The 15,791-nt window shown below is 40.8% G+C and overlaps 2 protein-coding genes and 1 non-coding gene across 5 annotated transcripts in view; 2 read left to right on the top strand and 1 right to left on the bottom strand.

Annotated features, from left to right (window-relative positions):
- Positions 1-1,776: 1,776 nt before the first annotated feature.
- trnal-aag lies at positions 1,777-1,858 on the top strand. Its single transcript has one exon. It is a non-coding gene; the product is annotated as a tRNA-Leu (tRNA).
- A 2,243-nt stretch (positions 1,859-4,101) lies between these two features.
- snapc2 (small nuclear RNA activating complex, polypeptide 2) lies at positions 4,102-10,258 on the top strand. Of its 3 annotated transcripts, none has more exons than XM_020043107.2 (6): positions 4,102-4,211; positions 4,569-4,807; positions 5,009-5,182; positions 7,766-8,273; positions 8,903-8,991; positions 9,302-10,258. In XM_020043107.2, exons 2-6 carry the CDS (start codon positions 4,577-4,579, stop codon positions 9,926-9,928), a joined length of 1,629 nt encoding a protein of 542 aa, XP_019898666.1. In that variant the 5' UTR covers positions 4,102-4,211; positions 4,569-4,576; the 3' UTR covers positions 9,929-10,258. The 3 variants fall into 3 exon arrangements, with proteins under 3 accessions (XP_019898666.1, XP_019898667.1, XP_010903962.1); XM_020043108.2 differs by having other exon boundaries at positions 4,106-4,241; XM_010905660.4 differs by lacking the exon at positions 4,102-4,211 and adding an exon at positions 4,306-4,480.
- Positions 10,259-10,740: 482 nt separating this feature from the next.
- The window catches only part of LOC105031314 (mucin-17), a gene marked incomplete in the record, with an annotated part of 5,941 nt that continues 890 nt past the window's right edge, over positions 10,741-15,791 (bottom strand). Inside the window, 10 exon segments of the mRNA XM_034290342.1 lie at positions 10,741-10,830; positions 10,949-11,086; positions 11,185-11,306; positions 11,821-11,930; positions 12,146-12,301; positions 12,531-12,696; positions 13,974-14,045; positions 14,409-14,539; positions 15,333-15,394; positions 15,520-15,635. Of these exon segments, the coding sequence (XP_034146233.1) occupies positions 10,786-10,830; positions 10,949-11,086; positions 11,185-11,306; positions 11,821-11,930; positions 12,146-12,301; positions 12,531-12,696; positions 13,974-14,045; positions 14,409-14,539; positions 15,333-15,394; positions 15,520-15,635 (1,118 nt within the window).

Here is a 15,791-nt window from a genome sequence, read left to right on the forward strand (position 1 = left end):
CATAGTTTGGTTCAATCCAAAGCACGACCTCCCCGCGGCACTCAAGGACAACGTTTGTTCCATATAGTGCACCACTTTTGACTGATAAGGGCACTGGTCAATGCAACATGCTATAAAGGGAATAGGATGCTATTTGGAACATCGACTAATAAGATGTTGTGACATATTTATCTTCCCTGAAATATCCTATTTCTTCCTCTGGTGATGTCAGCTTTCACCCCCGAGCCTTGACCCCATCGAGGTTAAGTATGAAGCTGAGAAGCAATGAGCTGCCAACCTCTCAATCTCCCCATCTCTCTTCTTATAGTCCATTTTCCCCCTCTATCATTCTCTCCATCACGTCCATTTATTTGCATCTTTATATTGTTGAATAAGTCATTCTCTACTTACTGGTCATTCACATGTACAGTGTGTCATTTACAGAGGTAATCCCTTCATCCCTTTTTCATACCTTGTCTGTAACGGATTTGCTTTAACATACTCCTCAGGAATCTCCGGCCTGAAGGGAGAGACTTCAACGCCCTAATGTGTGTCATTGAAGTTATTTTAGATCCACCGTTTGGGAGGCTGAGAAGACTAAATATAGACACAGAGGGTTACAGGGAACACGTTACACAAAGTGAGAGGTGGGGAGAGATAGAAGGAGAGAGACAAGAGACAGATATTCAGAGACAAAGAGTGACCAAAAGAGAGGGAGAACGAGTGTTTAACAAAAAAAGAAAGAGGTTAAGTTCTACTTTTTCTCTATCGCATACAAGCGTACAGCATCGTGTAACATGATTGCTGATTTTCAAAACACGGTTCTCAATACACAGATCTCTGGCATTTTGCTAAATAGTTCATTCATTTTCAAAACCCAGTTATCTGGGCAGTGGTCGCATGCGGAGGGCTTTGCACGTTGGCAGAGTGCTGCCCTGGTGAACAGGGAGGTCGGATTGGGTGCCTGGCCTCCTTTGTAACTGTTCACTGGGGAATGCACTGAGCAAATATTGTGATACAAAACAACACTCCTGTACCTTCTACAAGGAAATACTATAGTTGGTAATTACTAATCAAGACCTTATTACTGATGGACATACAGAAGGGGGCAACCCAAATATACTTAAGGCAAGAGCCAACCTTGCTCAGATAGCATATGAACATGGCCTAAACAATCGCAAAATGTTTAGACTAGCAAGACATTCACCAGATATACATTTGTGACCATCCTTGAATATCGCAATGTGGTCTTTAGGCTTGTGGCTAAAAAGCACCACCATCATTTATTACATTGCTAACCCATTTCTAACCTCTCCCTGCAAAACCTTTCTACTCTGGTTAATTGGTCCACCCTTTACACCATATGGCTGACGAATTGGTAGCAACTCATTTATAAGTCACTTCTAGGTAAATGGCTTCTTCACCTTAACTCACTTCTTAACATATTCTACTGAAATAGTAACCTGCGCTCCTGTAGATTACGAAATTATATTGTACAGAAAAGAAAATTATTGTAAAATACTGCAGTCCTGAAATATAGTCGAAAAGTTATGGCAGTTTTCAACCAGTAGATGGTGGTAGTGTTAAATAATATTTTAGAATCTAGGTTACACAATAGGCTGAATCCGCACGCAGGTTCTGAATACACACACATTTTCAGTACTACATAGTGAGATTAATAGTAAGAGGCCTACATGTTTTTATTAAAGAAACACAAATTAATGTCATTATTTTTAAATAACCAAAAAGGGCACATCACATAAATATATTGACATCTTTTGAATCTTACTGCACAACGGTAGCGTGGCCGAGCGGTCTAAGGCGCTGGATTAAGGCTCCAGTCTCTTCGGGGGCGTGGGTTCGAATCCCACCGCTGCCAGATTCTTTTTAACAAACACATTTTCAATACAATAACATTTCTTTTTTTATCTAAGTAATTTAGTAAGTAATATGTCAAGGCCTTAATGTGGATCACGTAACACAAAAACTTACACGGTTGGTTGTATTTTCATAACGCTTTCTAGAGTGGTGCGTCCTTTTTGAACGCACTGCACTATGTATTGTCTAGATTATTGAGCAAAAATCATTAGCGTCATGCTGGCAACATTAGAGATTTGGTAGCAACAATAAAACTTCCGGTTTTCGGATTATGCCTTCAAAATAAAAGTCGGCAGTAAAACGCGATATTAATAATTTTACTTCCTCTTTCCTTAGTGTATATTGTAAAGATATAGATAATAAAAGGAATATCTACATATTAAAAATATTAACTAAAGAGAATTGCTGTTTAAATAGTACTTCACATAGGATGAATAATGTTCTGAAGTGGAGCACATTGAGAAATGGCAATGGAGTAAACTGTTATTTGTAAACATTTCATCTTTTTTTAATACATTTATGAATCCTTATGATGTAATTCTTGTTAATTTGCTGTTGCTCATTAGTTATACTGCTCCGGAAAAAATTAAGAGACCACTGCACCTTTTTCTTTCCTTTCCAAAAAGGTTGAAAAAAAGGAAAGCTTTGAATAAGTAACAGAAGCGTTCAATTTGCAGTCTCTTAATTTTAACTCTTCTGTTCCTCACTCAAAACCTTCCTTTTCGACTTTTTTAGAAAGGAAAGAAAAGGGTGCGATGATCTCTTAATCTGTTCTGGAGCTGTATATGGGCTCTTTGCGCTAAATCCAGCAACACAATACTTTTCTCAGCCTCCCTGGGAAAGTCTACTCAAAGGCACTGGAAAGGAGGGTTTGGGAGATAGTCGAACCTCAGATTGATGAGGAACAATGCGGATTCCGTCCTGGTCGACCAGCTCTTTACTCTTGCAAGGATGCTGGAGGGGGCCTGGGAATATGTCCATCCAGTCTACATGTGTTTTGTGGATCTGGAGAAGGCGTATGACCGGGTCCCCCGGGAGATACTGTGGGAGGTGCTGCGGGAGTATGGGGTGAGGAGGTCCCTTTTGAGGGCTATCCAATCCCTGTACGTCCAAAGTGAGAGCTGTGTTCGGGTTCTTGGTAGTAAGTCGGACTTGTTCCAGGTGGGGGTTGGCCTCCACCAGGGCTGCGTTTTGTCACCAATCTTGTTTGTAACTTTCATGGACAGAATATCGAGGCGTAGTCGGGGTGGGGAGGGGATGCAGTTCAGTGGGCTGGGGATCTCATTGCTGCTTTTTGCGGATGATGTGGTCCTGATGGCATCATCGGTCTGTGACCTTCTAAATCTGAGGCCATGGTTCTCAGCAGGAAACCGATGGAGTGCATCCTCCGGGTAGAGAATGAGGCATTACAACAAGTAAATTAGTTCAAGTATCTCGAGGTCTTGGGTAAGCCCAGGACTAGGTGGAGAGATTATATTTCGACACTGGCCTGGGAACGCCTCGGGATCCCCCAGTCAGAGCTGGCAAATGTGGCTCGGCAAAAGGAAGTTTGGGGTCCCCTGGAGCTGCTGCTCCTGCGACCTGGTACCGGATAAGCGGATGAAGATGAGAGATGAGAGACAATACTTTTTTGCATAGGGCAATATGTATTTAAGTAATCTGTATTGGGGCTAATGGTATGGGTGGAGTTAAATGCCAGTTACAATTGCAAGTACATAGTGCCCTTGATTTTTTACCATTCAATCACTTTATACAGACTCCTGAATATTGCCTACAGCACATTCACTGTGGCATATGGAATATGTTTTATCTGTATAGGGCAACATGTATTTCATATCCATTGAGTTACATCGTGGCCAATGGAATGGGTAAAGTAAAATGCTAGCAACAATTGCAAATACATATGCACCTTGATTTATTTATTTTTTATATAGTCACTCTATCCACTCTAATAAACATTTCCTACATTTCTTTCCCTGTTGAATATTCAATAGTGTATGAGCTATGAGGCAATATGTATTTCATATTCAGTAATTGGCGTTGTCTGAATTTTGCCCTTAGAATGAGGTTTAATACCCACTTTTTATTGAAATTACTCTTAAATAAGATCAATTATGAATTGTTGTCAATGTTTTGAGAGGTACATTTTCTTAAACAATTAATACATTTAATTTATGTCAGTTTTGAAGTAATACGTTGGCCTCTTTTATTTAGAAAATATCCACATTTTCATGACCCGGAAGTGTTCTTTAATGTTGCGCACATGACGCTGATATGAAAGCGTGTTGTGAACGTTTGCTATTTAGCTAGTTTACCAACCCATACTTTTTCCGGATAAAGGCGAACATTTACAGGTATATACGAATTAGAAGCCATAAAACTAGGTAGTTGTCAATAGATATACTTTTGCACATTGTCAAGTATTTAACATGATGCTGTAGCTAGCTTGGTAACTACTGTAGTGATACTGTACTACTTTTCGTTCTGGTATTTTGACAGACGACATACTGGTTCTGCTTACTTTTCATGTAGTTATTGTATTAGTGTTCGATGTCATTTACCAAAAGAAAGAAACTACCTTTCACCACTGTTTCTTGGTTTGTTTACTGTACAGCCTAACTCTGTGCGTGCGTTATGTCATAATTTAGTAGTTAATTAGTGTTTTAATGTTTCTGTTCTCATTCAAAATCTACCTAATCCTCACCACATAGCTTGCGGGATGAAGCCTCCCTCTCGTCTGCGAATAAAACCAACGCGCTTTGTTAGCAAGAAGACCGACAACACTGGAACCAAGCGAAAACCAAAAATTGCGTTTACGGGATGGAGTCGGACGGAGCAGCAGATCTTGCTGCGGTGTCTTAATAGTCAGAGCAAGAAAACTGCCGGGATCCACGGTGCGATAGACCTAGAAGCTCTTCACGCGAAACTCCCCAAGCGCTCTACAGAAGAAGTAAGTATATTGTTCAGTATGTAAGGTTTTTACTGTACTACTAGCATAAGTACAAGCAAAAATTACCAGTAGACATCTCCAGTTTAGTTGGACAAATTTTTGTTTGAAAGTTTAGAAGTGAGGTTGGGTCTATCTTGTTCTGTAGGCTACTGTACCTTAACCCATATGCAGTGTTTAGAAACCATGTACTCTGCCCCTCAGATCCAGTCCCAGTTGGAGTGTCTGATGATGCGTGTGCTGAGATCTGTGGTGATTCAGGTGAAGAGCCAGAGGTCTGAACAGAAGGTGGCCATGAAACCCATCCAGCAGTGGGCTGAGCTGGCCCATGATATGGCAGGTGCTCTGGAGGAACCCATCACCTCTGCATTTGCTCAGGTATGTTATGACACCATACTATACACTGATCAGCCATAACATTATGACCACTGAAAGAAGTGAATAACACTGATAATCTCATTATCATGGCACCTGTCAGTGGGTAGGATATATTAAGTAGCAAGTGAACATTCTGTCCTCAAAGCTGATGTGTTAGAAGTAGGAAAAATGGGCAAGCGTAAAGGATCTGAGCGACTTTGACCAGGGCCAAATTGTGATGGCTGGACAACTTGGTCAGAGCATCTCCAAAACTGCAGCCCTTGTGGGGTGTTCCTGGTCTGCAGTGATCAGTACCAATCAAAAGTGGTCCAAGGAAGGAAAAGCAGTGAAGCTACAACAGGGTCATGGGCGGCCAAGGCTCATTGATGCACATGGGAAACGAAGGCTGGCCTGTGTGTTCTGATCCAACAGATGAGCTACTGTAGCTCCAGTTGCTGAAAAAGTTAATGCTGGTACTGATAGAAAGGTGTCAGAACCCACAGTGCATCAGTTTGTTGCGTATGGGGCTGCGTGGCCGCAGACCAGTCAGGGTGCCCATGCTGACCCCTGTCCACTGCCGAAAGCGCCTACAATGGACAGGTGAGCATCTGAACTGGACCACGGAACAATGGAAGAAGGTGGCCTGGTCTGATGAATCATGTTTTCTTTTACATCATGTGGATGGCTGGGTGCGTGTGCGTCGCTTACCTGGAAAACATATGGCACCAGGATGCACTATGGGAAGAAGGCAAGCCGGCGGAGGCAGTGTGATGATTTGGGCAATGTTCTGCTGGGAAACCTTGGGTCCTGCCATTCATTTGGATGTTACTTTAACACGTACCACCAACCTGAGTACTGTTGCTGACCATGTGCACCCTTTCATGGCAATGGTATTCTCTCATGGCATTGGCCTCTTTCAGCAGGATAATGCACCCTGCCATAAAGCAAAAATGGTTTGAGGACCACAACAACCCAATTCCCCAGATCTCAATTCAGTTGAGCATCTCTGGGATGTGCTGAACAAACAAGTCAGATCCACGGAGGCCCCTCCTCGCAACTGACAGGACTTGAAGGATCTGCTGTTAACGTCTTTGTGCCAGATACCACAGTACACCTTCAGAGGTTTAGTGGAGTCCATGCCTCTGGGTCGGGGCTGTTTGGCGGCAAAACTATTTTAGGCAGGTGGTCATAATGTTATGGCTGATTGGTGTTTGTTTCATGGCAAGGGCAGGTGCAGTACTGTGTGGAAGACTTAAGCCATTTATTTATGGTTAAAGCATTTTATCTTGGCAGCTAGGGTTGATTGGTCTGTGAAAACAATAACCGACTGGCTTTCTGCACAACAGTGATCCAAAATACCCTGCCACACAATTAAGACCTACTTGATGTGGGAGTCTGCTGATGGAACGCTTCCAACATCGCCATGTTTTACTGTCTTTGAACATTACACTATACCCAGCACACATGCATGCAGTGCAGTGAGCGACTAGCAGGACAACATACCAAATGGTCTGGTCCCTTATTTCCCTGTTATCGGTGCCCTTCAAGTTGAAAAACGTATGTGGTGGTTAAACTATTAACCTAATGCAAATGGACAAAGATAATTGTAGGAAGAGCGAGGAGAGCTGCAAGTGGCATGAATTCCGTTTTAGAATTGTTTCGCTAGGTATAAAAATGAAAGAGAATTGCTATACAATTTAATAGATTTATCAAATAAGATTAAACCTCTGTCAGAAATCGCACCTTGCAGAACGCTCCCTAACCCTTACCGTAGGTCTGGGTAAATACATTTGTGCTGAATGTTACCATGACAAGTTCAATTGGAACCGGCTATTTGTACATATGCCATTAGTGGTGTTGTTGAAGGTTATATTAAAATTCTTGAGTTTCACTAGGTGTTTGCTATTCTGCTTCCTGCACCTGTGAGTTGTTGTTTTACAACAATCGTTGCATACAAGTGAATGTTATTTATTCAATCTTCATTACACTTGAATATAAAAAGTTAGATTATATAAAATAAATCTATATTTTTCTGCGTATTGAAATAACACAGTACAAAGCCTTTACACTCCTATTAATTCTTCTTAATACCTGCAAACAAATCATGCATTTTATGTTCCTTCAGGTGTACTTGCTCACCTTCATCATTACTGAAAGTGAAGAACTGACAAAACGATTATTTTTTTAATATTTTTTTTCTTCAACCAAGAAAAACAAATGTTCTCTATAGTTCATGATTGAGCACAAAGCAGTATAAGACAGTGAATGAAATGGTGGGAATGTAGCATAAAAGGAATTAAATCTCCCAAATAGTTTGACTGTGACATTATGTACTGTGTATGTATTGGGACAGTAAAGCATTTCTTTCTTCTTACTAAAATAGCATGGAAGGATTTGAAATAAAACAGTTATTATGAGGTTGAAGTATAGATTCTCAGCTTCTATTTAATTGTTGGCTTTTAAAAATAAAAGTGAAACAAATAAAAGTAAAAAGCTTTACACTCCCAAATGCTTAACAGAAGGCGCTGTATATGACTATGGGCTATTCTATTAGAATAGATGTTTTTAAGACGGTGAATTACAAACGCTCCCTCTTGTCTCCAGATGCTAGTCATCTCTGCCACCGAGCCCGGCAGCCTGAAGAATTCGGACCCTCCACGAGAAGGCTACATCTCCAAGCCACAGAGCTCCAACCTGAAGACCATCCCTGCCAGACCCATCCCGACCCCTGTCTCTGTGACACCCCCAGCCCACCCAAGGGCACTTAACAGTCCTACAGGCGCCATCTCGAAATATGGCGGCAACACTTCCAGCATCCCTTCAACTCATCAATCCAATCACCCAACAGTGACGGTCTCTCCAGTCGCCGGTGATGTGTCAACGCGGCAACTGCCACTTGCCGCCTCTGGTTCCTCTGCCTCCAGTGGGCCAGCCGCCGCTGGTGCCAGGCCGACGCATCAGCACACCAGCGCCGGTCCGAGGAGAAGCAAACACGCGGATGGGAACACTCCTCGATACACAGGCCTGGGCTGCATCGTGGACCTGGAGAAGATCTATCGCTTCTTGAGTACCATCCATATTCAGAGTGAATGTTTCAAACTGACTCCTATGGGTGAGTTGACATCTCTGTGCTTGTTTGTGTGTCTGTGTGTACCACTTTAAGGGATAGATTTAGGGTGAAACTCCCATTTGTGGTCAGTTTTAGTATTGGGATTAGTTTTAGGTTTAGGTATTTGGGGTTAGGCGTTAGGTTTAGGTCAAGTTTCGGCTTAAAGGTTATGTTCTTCAGGTTCAGGTTAGGGCATTGTTTTTATTTTGTTTGGTACCCACATATTTACAAAAATGAATTTAAATGTGTGAGATGTGTGTTACTATACTTTTATTTTTCTTATTTATTTTTATTTTTACAGATGTCAGTCTTCAGTGCTATCTTGTTATCAGGGTGTGGTCAGCATTTTACATTTAATTCCATACAGAAACTCAATCAAACTCTAAATGTACCCTAATGCTTTAACTAAAATTGGAATTTCAATGTTACGTCTGAATTGAAAGAAACTGAATGGAATGCTTGGCATACCATTCGCTGATAGTAAACACACGCTTGAGTCAAGATACTAGAGGGATTCTCAATGCGGGAAACCACTAAGAGCCATCAGCTAAGTGTTGTCCTGGGGGTATTCATGTATTGTATATACATTGGCTGTTTAGTCACATTAGTCTTGTTCTTCTCCATTCTTCCAGAAAGTGCTGTTGTACTGGACCTGCTCATGTCTCTTCCTGAAGAGCTCCCCCTCCTGGACTGTGCCAGACTGCAGCACCACCTGCTTGAGGTAATGTGAATTCGAAACTCCAAGGATTGGATTGCCCAGCTGGCCTTGGATCAGTTTGGCTTTTTATTTCTCACTGAATAAAAACAATGAATCATAGATAAGCAGTGCTACTCTGAGGCCCTTGTTGAGAAGGGGCTTTGGGATGTAAAGTTCGGTATGTGTCCCCTCAGTCAGTGTCCGGGAGTTTGCCGTTTTTCTAGTGAAGCCTCTCCATCATCTTTATTTGATTTTTTTCTTTAACATTTTCTTTCCGCCAACTCTCCCGTTTGTGATGTTATTAACAAAATGACTCATCTTTGGTCACACACAGGTCCATAAACGATTCTCAGCACCGGTTCCCAAGGCAGCCCAGGGACGCATCTGTACTGGGAAGTCCACGTCCTTGAATGAAGAAGGAACGAAAGCAGAGGATCAAGGAAGACCAGTTGGTCACCGAGGAGGAAATGATGAAGGAGAAACACCTGTGACAACGCCTCCACATCAAGCTGTCAGAGACGCAGCGGTTGCCCCACTTGAGACGCTACCAAAGAGTCCGGTAGATGGAGAGCAGGATGTGTCTATTAGAGGGATGCCAGATGGTCAGGGAAGTGATGGAGCAGAATCCTCCTTAACCAATCAGGATGCGGCCTCAACGGCGGCATCTGGCAACCTTGTTGCCGGGTGTTCTGATTTCAGTGCCGAAGATGGGGCTGCTTTGGCACCGGGGAGTACACAGGAAAGAGTGGGATCTGAGACATTCACACCTTTGCAGGCCAGCGGTCACGACCAGGGTCAACCTCTGTTGCCCAATGACACGTCAGTGAAGTCGGGAAAGGCCAAACAAAGAAAAGCTGACTGGAAAAAGGCTGGACTCTGTCCTCTTAACCCCTTCGTGGTGCCTTTGAAACTGTTGGCACGACGAACGGTACAGCCGGTGGAGGAGGTGGCATCTCAGTAGCCTCCATTTTGTACATGTGCACTTTTTGAGAAGAAATAAACATGGCTAAAAATCTTGGAATACATATGTTCTTAAGCAGTTAATTAGTAAATACAAAAGAATGAAGGAGACGTGCAGGTCACAGCAGTGAATAATAAGTTATTTAATCAGAAATGTCTCACTGTCATTCATTTGTGGTTCATTTGATTGTGATTTGTTCTTTGGATCATTTGCGGCTGTTCTATTCATGTGTTACTGTTATATAGCCTTTAAAACTGATTTTAGTAAAACAAATGTATCATACAGTGTACAGAAATTGTAAGGAAATAAATATAATACGTTTTTTGTACATGTTTGAAAAAGGTTTGTGTTAGAGCTACCACAGTGCGATATCTTTTCAGATATATTTTTGGCAGTATTACAGTACATAAAACCAACAGTTTATATTAATTGTAGTACAAAAGTAAATAAGTGCAAAAAAAAACTACTATGACATTTCTCATTGTTCTAACTCATTTTAAATATGGAGCAATTGTTTTCATCACTTAATTCCATGACTGATCACACTATTGTCCCTCTGCAACAGACATTTTTTGTAAAACTCCAATTGCCTGGAGAACTGTAAGGGTAAAAATAAATCTTAGTAGCACCTAAATATTGTGTTCCTGGCAATACCCAGCCCTGGTTTAACTTTTTCCTGTATTTGTCAGTTCAATTTATTCATATAGCTGTGTACAATGACTTTTTTTGTTCTTAAGCTTTGTCTCTCAATGTTCGTGGAGACTTTGTTCCCAAAGAGGAGATATTCTTCTTTTTTTCAAGTTTAATGTATTATCCTGATGTTCGTCTTATTTGTTTTCTGCCCAGTTGATGTTCCACTAGGCATCAGAGTAAGTCTTTATCTGCGGTCTGCTGATTTTAAACTGTTGGGATAAAAACAAATCAGTATGCAGTTAGTTTCTCCCTAGTAATTCACTCTAAAAGTTGTTAGAGTTGCACCAACGACCAAGATTAAAATGATCATCCCTCATTTTGACCCACCTGTGTTTGATGGTCTGGGTGACTCTGTGTCAAAGGCTGCCTTGAGGAAGAGGTAGTATGTTCAGGTCGTGCTTGTTGGTCTTCATTAGCATTTCTATCCTCCCAAGAACTGTGGTCACGATAGGGGTTCCCAGACCCCTTTTTAAAGAAAAGGAATTGTGTATGTATTATATTATTACCGTGCTTAACGGCACATTAGTATCAGATGACAACCAGAGCTACTATGAAATACCCACCTGAGCGTGTGTTCCATGGGAGTGAGACGGCAGGCTTGCATTATCGGATAAAGTTGAGGGTTCTCCTTCAGAGCTATACTGGGTGCCAACTCGGCCACCATACGGTAGGTTGGGATTTTGCTCTGTATGATGGGCGACAAATATTATATTTAGAAATCATTCCCCTTTAAACCAATCAATCAAAATGTATTTATAAAGCGCTTTTTTCAACAGCAGTTGTCACAAAGTACTTTACAGAGACACCCGGCCTTAAACCCCAAGGAGCAAACAACAGTAGTGTTGAATTTCAGTGGCTAGGAAAAACTCCCTAAGAAGGTCGAATTTTAGGAAGAAACCTAGAGAGGACCCAGGCTCAGAGGGGTGACCAGTCCTCTTCTGGCTGTGCCGGGTGAGATATTAAGAGTCCAATTGGAATAATAAATAAATTTCTCTTGGCTAAATCCAGAGTATATTTGATTTTAGACTAGGTCAGAAGTATGACGAGGTGGACAAGGACAGGAACAGCAACGGTCCCCCCAAACCAGGTAAACAATACCATACACCACAGACCGTATGAGACAGACTTTTAACAATGTAATATTATCCATTAAAAACACATAGCAGCCTCTGACAGACAGTAAGCTTTAGACTGTTTACCGGTTAGGACTGTGGAACTACATGAACCAACCAAGTTGGTCGTCCTGTCGGGCCATTCAAAGTCATCCTCCAGCCACTCGTTCACCTGTTCTGTATGCACATCTTTGAACCTGGAGTGACGAAGGGGCGAGTAGAAATGTGGATCACAAGCTCTTAATACTGGTGTTAACATACAACTTATAAGACATATATCATAGAGGATAGGGCTTAGCACCTAGACAATCCAATAGCTACTGGTATGTGTTTTGAATACAATTACAAACATACGATTATGTGTTTTGTTTTATTTTTTGGGTGCTGCGTTTAGTAGAATCGCCTTTCCTACCTGCGGGCTTGTCGTCTATGCCAGATCACATAGACCACCATTACGACCACTGCTGCTATGACCAGTCCTGCTAGAGTCAGTAATCCAGCCAAGAGGTCCGTCTTCCGGATAGGACCATAACAATCCGAGTCTAGATACCAGTAGGCCTTGTTACAGCTGTGGGGATGTCGGGCCAGACAGGGAACGTAAGCGTAAGGTGGCATCATTGGACTGGCTTTATTTTGGCTATGAATTATCAGCATGTTGCAAGATATCAAACTTGGGTCTGGCTACCCCAGTAGAGACTTTTCAAATTGTTCAGTAAGCTTAACGGATGAATTTGAACTCTGTTACATATACTACAGGTGGTCATGCTATAAGAATTCTTCAGGTTTAATCATCTTACCTGCAGACCGGTCCGGTATGTGACATTCTACAGGTGCCGTCGTTGCAGTTTTTTGAACTGTTGTGTTCTAAGACACATGGAGAGATGCAAACAAGTTGCCCGTCTATTTCAGCTGCATGGTAGTATGGCCTCAAGTTCTTATCAAGTCCAGCATTGTTGCATACCGCTATATCAGGAATAAAAGTAATTAGGTTATGTTGAGGTAATTCATGTTAATGCAGGAGACATTCCAGAAGTTCCAGTTCAAGAGTCTACTTGTGTTTTGGAATAAAGTTAAGAGATGTGTCTGGAGAAAAGGAGCTACTATAAAATTCATGGACAGTGCTTGGCCTGACCAAACAGTTTTAACAATGTTTTCACCCTTTACATTGTTTAAATTTACATTCAAGCGTTAAATTAAAAAGAGCATATACGGTGGGGGGAACAAGAATCTAATACACTGCATATTTTACAGGTTTTCCTACTTACAAAGCATGTAGAGCTCTGTAATTTTTATCATAGGTACTCTTCAACTGTGAGAGACGGAATATAAAACAAAAATCCAGAAAATCACATTGTATGATTTTTAAATAATTCATTTGCATTTTATTGCATGACATAAATATTTGATCACCTACCAACCAGTAAGAATTCCGGCTTTCACAGAGCTTTTAGTTTTTCTTTAAGAAGCCCTCCTGTTCTCCACTCATTACCTGTATTAATTGCACCTGTTTGAACTCGTTACCTGTATAAAAGACACCTGTCCACACACTCAATTAAACAGACTCCAACCTCTCAACAATGGCCAAGACCAGAGAGCTGTGTAAGGACATCAGGGATAAAACTGTAGACCTGCACAAGGCTGGGATGGGCTACAGGACAATATCCCTGCTGCAGTTTGTGCAAACCTGGTCAAGAACTACAGGAAACTTATGATCTCTGTAATTGCAAACAAAGGCTTCTGTACCAAATATTAAGTTCTGCTTTTCTGATGTATCAAATACTTATGTCATGCAATAAAATGCAAATCAATTACTTAGAAGTCATACAATGTGATTTTCTGGATTTTTGTTTTAGATTCTGTCTCTCACAGTTGAAGAGTACCTATGATAAAAATTACAGACTTTTACATGCTTTGTACGTGGGAAAACCTGCAAAATCGGCAGTGTATCAAATACTTGTTCTCCCCACTGTGCTTCAAGGTCTAGTGGGGCAAGGGAGTTAAGGTAATCCCATGAAGTGAGTGTAGTTCATTTTATATTATAGCATTTGATGAGAAAAAATAAATACCCACCAAATATCTCAAAACAAACTTCACCTTGCTAGCTCAAGGGCAAATAGGTTATATCCTTCAATAATGAATGTGGTTATAAAATATTAAATTAGTTCATGAATGTTTGAAGAACCCAGCTTGATTCCTTTGTTAAAACAGTAACAATAACCCCAATGCTATAGCATACTCACATTCTTTATCATATGTGGAATTTTTTACTACAACATCTCCAATGATGGCCACCCCAAGACAGCCTACTTCACCTGTGGATGCAATAGAAGTGTCATAATGCTGAAAACATTTATTTGTAAAGTTATTAAAACAAACTGTTTTATTTTTATTTCTTTTCTACTCATTGGTCAGCTAACCTAGCCCAATATCTAAATGCATACTCTGCTACCAAGGAGCTTTTGACAAACAATAGTTGCTCTGGTGGAAAGTCATTGGAGCCAGGCAGTCTTTGTGATGAGTTAATTTTTCACTGGTTTAATCTATACGATAATGTAGCTCATCCACTGCTAAGACAATTTTGGAAGAATTTCCTGCTGAATGGCATATGTAAAACAAATCTTGAATCAGGCAAATGGTGTACTCAACAATGGGTTTCTGACTTGTCAGGTACTGACCTATTGTGCAGTTTTTGGCCTCACTGAGAATGTCCTTGATCTGTTCTTCTGATCGAGTAATGTCATTATTTAGGTTCTTTCCATTCTCTATGCGCAGTAGAACCTCATGCTCCACCACAACACTGCCCTTTCTGTAAGAAAAGGGGATTAAAAAAAGAGATTCCACATACTGTATGAAAAAATAAGACTTTTCCTTAAAGGGTTAATCTGCAGTAGCAACAAAATAGGAGTGGACCAACATTCAACAGGCCACAATCAACAACCTGATCAACTCTATGCAAAGGAGATGTGTTGCACTGCGTGAGGCAAATGGTGGTCACACCAGATACTGACTGGTTTTCTGACCCCCCCAGATCCCCCAATACAGTGAAACTGCACATTTTAGAGTGGCCTTTTATTGTGGCCAGCCTAAGGCACACCTGTGCAATAATCATGCGATCTAATCAGCATCTTGAAATGCCACACCTGTGAGGTGGATGGATTATCTTGGCAAAGGAGAAGTGCTCACTAACACAGATTTAGACAGATTTGTGTGCAATATTTGAGATAAATAGGCCTTTTGTGTACATAAAGAAAGATGGGGTGGGGGGGGGGTCGTGGTGATAACTGTTTTGACAAGGAAGAAAGTAGTCTCCTACCCTACAAAATCTCTGTCAAACCATTCCATTGCTCAAATTTCACCACTGTTTAATATGAATTCTTGTGTCATTAATGTTTTAGAATTCAGATGATACATGGCTCAAGTGTGAGCCATGTATCATCTGTCTATGGCCTTAAAGTCATTCTCCCTTTGCCCAAACCTCATTCATCTAAATTATCAATGACAAAAAACTGCTCCTTCAAAGATTCTCAGTTGACCTTGATTCTCACTATATTATCTCCCCACAAACATATAACATATAATATTTTGAAATGTCCACATACCTGATGTCTATGATCTTTATGCCAGTAAAATTGTTTACATTCATTTTGTATATTAGGATCATCTGAAAAACAAAGGTTAAAAGTGAACGCACTATTGTTAGCACTTTAAAATGTATATAATACATATATAAAATTGTGTGCTGATCATATATATATATATACTATATGTATACAGTTAAAAACTCACAGTGTTAGTGAAATTGTTCACAAAATGTTGGTATTCCTGCGTTGAAGGGTCTCTGTATTCTTCTTTGAAGGTTTTATTCAGTTTAACAGTGACATCTGTTGATACCTCAATGGTTTCTGTAGTTCATTCATTCACATGAAAAGGACGCGAAAGAACAACATTAGATTTTTTCATGACAAATCCCAAAATCTCAAAATCACATCAATAGGTTTAATTTACTGGAATTGAAGCTTCTGTAGAAGTTACCGAAGACTAGATAAACAAGAGGTAAC

The sequence above is a fragment of the Esox lucius genome, chromosome 24 (assembly GCF_011004845.1).
Source record: "Esox lucius isolate fEsoLuc1 chromosome 24, fEsoLuc1.pri, whole genome shotgun sequence".
Taxonomy (NCBI): domain Eukaryota; kingdom Metazoa; phylum Chordata; class Actinopteri; order Esociformes; family Esocidae; genus Esox; species Esox lucius.